Source organism: Scylla paramamosain, chromosome 13, assembly GCF_035594125.1.
Source record: "Scylla paramamosain isolate STU-SP2022 chromosome 13, ASM3559412v1, whole genome shotgun sequence".
Taxonomy (NCBI): Eukaryota; Metazoa; Arthropoda; class Malacostraca; order Decapoda; family Portunidae; genus Scylla; species Scylla paramamosain.
Genome location: NC_087163.1, coordinates 20,782,085 through 20,788,574, shown reverse-complemented (window position 1 = coordinate 20,788,574; position 6,490 = coordinate 20,782,085). Strand labels below are relative to the sequence as shown.

At 42.4% G+C, this 6,490-nt stretch overlaps 1 protein-coding gene across 2 annotated transcripts in view; it reads left to right on the top strand.

The window, feature by feature from the left end:
* The first annotated feature begins 1,581 nt into the window (after window positions 1–1,581).
* LOC135106490 (uncharacterized) overlaps window positions 1,582–6,490 on the top strand; it is a 17,520-nt gene continuing 12,611 nt past the window's right edge. For both annotated transcript variants that reach the window (XM_064015537.1, XM_064015538.1), the window contains exons 1-3: window positions 1,582–1,716; window positions 2,916–3,089; window positions 4,651–4,834. In XM_064015537.1, coding sequence (XP_063871607.1) covers window positions 2,917–3,089; window positions 4,651–4,834 — 357 coding nt within the window. In that variant the 5' untranslated portion in view covers window positions 1,582–1,716; window position 2,916. The remainder of the gene's footprint in view (window positions 1,717–2,915; window positions 3,090–4,650; window positions 4,835–6,490) is intronic.

Below are 6,490 nucleotides of genomic sequence, written 5' to 3'. Positions count from 1 at the left end.
CCGAATGACTGAATGAATGAATGACTGTTATACAACTTTTTTTCTTTATAAAGTATAGATGATTTATCAGGCAGTACTAATTTTGAGTGCATGACCTTTTATAATATGATACCTGCCTTGTTTTCTGGCTGAAGTGAATGAATGACTAAGTGAGTGGCCTGTTCAGGAATCAGGTTTGAAGTGATAGAGGAGTTACATCTGAGCCAAGCATGAGTCGCCTTCACCTGGCGTGCTTGACTGGCAGGTGGGGAGTCAGGTGCACCGCAAACAGTTATAAGCAAACCACACGCGCAAACGAACAGGGAAAGTGTGGGATGCTGCACAGGAGAGAGTCATCTGACTACCAACGCTAACAAGACGCTAATCACTAAACAACATAATCACTTCTGTGTCCATTAAACCCCAAGGACAAACTGCATCACTGATACCTCTCTTACCTCATCATAATTAGCTTACCTGTATTGATTCCACGTGGCTTTCCCAAATGTCCCACGCCCAATTACGGTTGCGCAAGAGTAGAGTGTTTCACCCCAAATCATACTAGGTTATCGAGAATTTGGTGATAAGCTTTCTGGCTCACGCAATACAGGAGCTGTGTTTTCAAACTTACTCTCACTTGATCTAGTTTTAGCTCTAGTATAACCTATCGTGCTTTTCAAGGGCGCTATCATGGTGGGGATGATAGAATAAAATTCTGCAACATGAACGGGAAGAACGTACATAAGAATCCACCTCCTCTATGTGGCCTCGGGAAGCTGATCTTAAGAGAGAATGAAATGTTGAGAAATGGTGGCCACGGTCATGCCTGTCGACACTTGCTATCAACGTATCAAGTGTATCAGGTAGAGGTGTGTCGGCTTAATGGCTCGCCCGTCCACGCTGTCTAGACCAACAGTGGCACAGGAAGTGACGTTTTTTTTTTTTTCCTTTATTCTTTCCCTTAGTTTTGTTTGTTTATTTATTCACTGATTTTTATTCATTTATCTATTTATATATTTTTGTGGGGATCAGTAAATTTAGCAGTCTTTTATTTTCTTGGCCAGTCTCTTTGATACGTAAGAAAAAAAATATTTGACGAAGAATAACAGGAAATAGTGACGTAAGCATGTATGTATGTATGTGTGTGTGTAGTGACGCAAGAACGTAATATATGCAACCGCATGTCTGTAATTGTAAACATCCGAGCGAAAGATTAAGGTGAAGAACGAAGTACAAGAAAAAAAAAGGTCAAATATTCGTTCCTTTATCGTTAGACTTTTAGAATGAGAGAAAATGAAAGTAAAAAAAGAAGTAATGCCCATTTTTTATTCTTACTGAGATTGTTAGGAAAGGTGGATATGTAGGTATCTCTTTAGAAAAACCTTGAGGCCACAAACCAAGCACAGGTAAGGCCAGGCACAGGTGACGGATTAAAGAACACACCTGAGAAGTGGAAACGATCATGAGCTGTCCTGATAACACACACACACACACACACACACATACACACACACACACACACACACACACACACACACACACACACACACACACACATACCTTATCTTCCTTCCCTCCCGCTCTCGTTCTCCTCCCCCTCTCCCCTCCCTCGCTCACCCTCGCTCTCCCTCATCACCCGTCACCCACCGCTGCTATCGCCCTTCAGGCCCTCAGTTCAGCTTCTCTTGTGCTAACGACACGCCACTCTAACTTCTGGGGTGTTCTGAACTAATAATTGTGAGTGGAGGGGGCGGTGCTCGGTCCCTCGGTGGTGTGGGAATTGTATGTGTGTGTGTGTGTGTGTGTGTGTGTGTGTGTTCAGTTTCCATTCCCCAGTAATTGAAGACTATTTATTTACTATACTGTATCCCCCTTAGAAATGTTAAATAATACCAGTTTTTTTATGTATGCCTTTTAGTGTGTGTGTGTGTGTGTGTGTGTGTGTGTGTGTTGGGGTGGGTGGGTGTGCAGTTCCCGTCCCCCCCGTAACGAAGGACAGTTTATTTAATGCCCTGTTTCCCCCTAAATGCCCTGTTTCCCCCTAAGTGCTAAATAACATCAGTTCTTCGTGTATTCCCTTTCCAAAATGTATCATAAAAAGACATCATCACATATACTAGTGTTCCCTTTTTGTCTCCCTTTGGAAACTCGAGAGGAAGGTTTCTAGACACTTATTATTCAGATTTTGGTGATCGTTTCTGACTTCTGTTTTGTAGTTGGTTCTTCAAGGCTCCTTTTTCTTTGATTTTTTTTTTTTTTTTTGCTCCTGGCCGATGCCCCGCGTACATAAAGATAAATCAATAAATAAGTAACTTCCCTAAAAAGAAAAAAAAAGTCTTGAAAACTCTTCTATCTTCTTCATATCTCACTTTACGTCCACCCTTTATTTTTCAAGCTTTATTAACTCAATCCTGCCTAATAGCAACAACAATAGTACCATATAGCATTGTCTTAGCGCTAACATTTCATACAGTCCAATTAGTGTCAGTATAATCCAGTGAATCCCCCGGCTTCTTTTTTTTTCAACCCTTTCACCTTCTGAATTTCTATCATTAATTTCGTAGTCTATCCCTATTTTTCCTTAATTCTAACAAGTATATAGATAAAGGCTATGTAACTTTATTTGTTCATTTTCTTATTTTTGACATCATATGACCACGCTGATGCAGATAATGAAACTCAGTCAGTCAGTCATTCGGTCAATGAATCAACCAATCAGTTACTCGGTCAACCCATCAGTCAACCACTTAATTAATCACTCACTCTGCCACTCAGTCAACCATTCAGTCAATCCATCAGTCGACGAACCACTTAATCAACCATTCACTCTCCCAGTCAACCATTCAATCACTCCATTAATCCATCAATCAGTCAACCACTCACTCACTCACTCACTCACTCACTCAACCAATCACTTAATCTCTCGCCCCCAACAGCATGAAAAGGCGTGAGGGTGGCGGCTTTCAGATGGGCGGGGCGGGGGTGGTGCGGGTGGAGGAGCGGGAGGGGGACAGAAATGTGGTGGTGGTGAGGAACCCCCTGCTGGTGCCCCTGTCCGTGCTGGAGGTCCTGCTCACGGCTGCCCTCTGTGCCCTCAACTACTGCTTCAGGTAAGTGTGTGTGTGTGTGTGTGTGTGTGTGTGTGTGTGTGTGTGTGTGTGTGTGTATTTTTAGCACTGTGTTCGTGTTTTTGTTTTGTATTTTTTTCATATTCTTAATTTTTATCGTAGTTACCATTATCATCATCATTATCACCATCCTTTCATTATATATTACGTTTTTTTTTCTTTTCATATTCTTTATTTTCCATCATAGTTGTCATCATCATCATCATCATCATCATCATCATCATCATCATCATTTTCGTTTTCTATTCCGTCTTAGCTTCTCATATCTTTCATCTTTCATAAATGTTGTTATCATCGTTATTATCATCACTACCATTGTTCCTCATTATTTATTACGTCTTTCTCTTCGCACCCTTCATTTTTCATTGCTACAGTTGCCACCATTATCGTCATCATCATCATTATCAGCATCATCACTATATTTCATTGCATATTGAGCTTTCCTCTTCATATCTCTTATTTATGTCATCATTATTATCATTATCACCACTGTTTTTCATTATTCATTACGTCTTTCCTTTTATACCCTTCATTTTCCAACAGCATTATCATCATCACTGTCCTTCATCCTTTTATTTATCATCTTTATATATTTTCCTGGCCAGTTTCTTTTCTTAACCTTCATTTTATCTAACTATTTTGTGTTTATTTTTAAATTTCCTAAGTTTCCCCTGTTTCTGTATTTCCATAATTGCTAATTTTCTTCGTTTTCTTGTTATCTTGCCTCCTCTTCCTCATTCTTGCTGGCACCAGAGAGAGAGAGAGAGAGAGAGAGAGAGAGAGAGAGAGAGAGAGAGAGAGAGAGACTTAAGGAAAATATGCAGCTGATTATTGATAAACCATATTAGGCATTTGACGTCTTTTCATGTTCTCCTTCACCTTCCGTTATCCCTCCTCTGACCTCTCCTCCTCCTCCTCCTCCTCCTCCTCCTCCTCCTCCTTATTTCCATTATCATCATACTTGTTCCTGTGGTTTTACATTCCTGATCCTTCTTTTTTATCTCTCTCTTTCTCTTATCATCCTTCTCTTCTTTCTCATTTATCGTCCATCTTTTTATCTCATACTTATCTTTGTAGTTTTACTCTTGCTTTCCTTCTTTTTTCATCTACTTCTCCTCACTATCTTCATTCCTTTCATTCTCTTCCTCATATCCCTCATTTTCTTTTCTTTTTTTCCTTTTCTTATATATTCCTGACCTTTTTTTTCCTCTCCTTATCATCTCTTCCTTCTCTTCTTTCTCATTTTATCTTCCATCCCTCATTTTTCCTCTCTTTATCGTCTCTTCCTTCTCTTCTCTCTCATTCATCTTCCATCCCTCATGCATTATCCTCTCATACCCATCCCTATATTCTTATCCTCCCCGTATTCTTACTTCTTCACTTCCTTCTTTCTTTCCACATTTACTCTTCGTCCTCTTCATTCTCATCATTATTCTCACAAATATGGACAGGGATATTCTTACCTTATTTTCTTTTGCCCCTTTTCCTCCTCCTTTTTCCTCCTTCATCTACGCATCCTCCTCATTTTCCTCCTCATCCTCAGGTATGAACCGGAACTTCGGGAGGACTCAAGCATGATCAACTGGGAGGGCGTGAGGTTGTCCTGCGCTGACCTGCCTCAGTTGTCTTTCCCCTACGTGAGGGAGGGCAACCACACCTCCAGCGCCTCCTTCACGTTGCCTGAGAGTGTTTTCTATTCCTGTGCCATCGTGGTGCCCTGCTGCCTGGTGAGAGGGAAAGGGAGAGGGAGAAACTGAGAGGGAGAGAGTAAGAGTGGGAATAATCTAGTTAGTTTGTGGGAGAGGGAGAGTGAGAGGGAGAATGTGAGAGTGGTGTCATTTGTGTCTGGCTGGTTTATGAAGATGAGAGAGGGAAAAGAGTGAAAGAGAGGGAGAGAGTGAGAGTGGCAATAATCTTGTCTGGTTACTTCATGAGGGAGAGAGAGAGAGAGAGAGAGAGAGGAAGAGGAGAGGGATGAGGGGAGCAAAGAAGGGGAAGGATGTGGTAATGTGGGAAAAAAGTGGTACTGATTCTCCAAGACTTGATTTAAGTGGTGGTTGTGTGGTGGTGGTGGTGGTGGTGGTGGTTGAAGGGTGGCTGAGTGAGTGGTGGTGGTGGTGGTGGTGGTTGAAGGGTGGCTGAGTGGTGGTGGTGATGGAAGTGACAGTCGTGGTCGTAAGATAGTGAAGATAGTAAAGATACGTAGTGCATCTGCCTCACTCGTCCCTCTGTGAAGTACATTAGCGTTTCCTTCACTCACGACGACCAAGGAGTGAAAACTGAGTGCCCTTTTACTAGTCAATCCATCCTCTTTCAATTAACGATGCCATCTTATGAATCACCTCCGCCTCATCCTCTCCTGCTGCCTTTCATCGTTCCCTTCATGGTTTCTTCTTCTTAACCTCGCTAGATGGACGCTTCTCCTCCCCCCAGCCTCAACTTCCTTGCGTATATCCTTCAGCGCATTCTTATCTTCCGTCCTTCTTACTAATACTTTACTAATATCAACTGGTTAGAATTAAAGAAAGATACACGAAAGGTCTTAAGTGCACGTCTTATTCCGTAGAGGTCGCTGCAGTAGATCACTGTCCTTACCTTACTGTCTTCATCTGCTCCATCCATTAACTGCATTCCTTCACCGTACCCATAAACCTTCTCTCTGGTCTTCCTCTCTTCCTCCTCTTCCTTCTGCCTGTTGGGTCCATCTCTGTTATTCTCTTCCGCACGTACTTCTCATCTCTCCTTTTTCACGTGGCCAAATCACCCCGAGTGTCTCAGTCTCTCTTGGTTATGAGGCAGTAATATAAGAGTTAGCTAGTATTTCAATTCCCTCGTTTCCTTCACGTGGCCGAATTATCTCAGTCTCTCCGTCTTGGTTTGCTATGAGGAAGCAGAATGAGTTAGCTAAAGCGTAGATCCATTCCCTCATCTCCTCCAGCGGTCAGTTCAAGAATAGCTCGCCATGAGGAAGTAATAGTGGTTGATAATGAGAGCAATAATCGTTGTGAGCTTGATGGCGGGGCTCCTCGTTAACAGAATTATCAGTTCCCAGGGATGAAAGTGCAGCGTTGTTACCTGTGTAAGTGCTAGAGGCCAATCTTAGGAAACTCTGAAGGTGCTGGTGATGATGGAAGGCAAGAGTGATTGTGAATATAGTGAACGGTCCATGGTGCAAGGTGGTGATGATGGTGGTGGTGATAGTGATGATAGTGGCGGTGGTGGTGGTCAAGGGACGTGATCAGTGAATGTAGCTTCCCAGAGTTCATTGATAAGAGATGACAATGATCAGAGGGCGGGATAAGAGAAGGTGGATAAGGAAGAGGAGGAGGAGGAAGAGGGGGAGCGGAGATAACATTAGCATACTGGTCCTGGTGGAAGTTGTG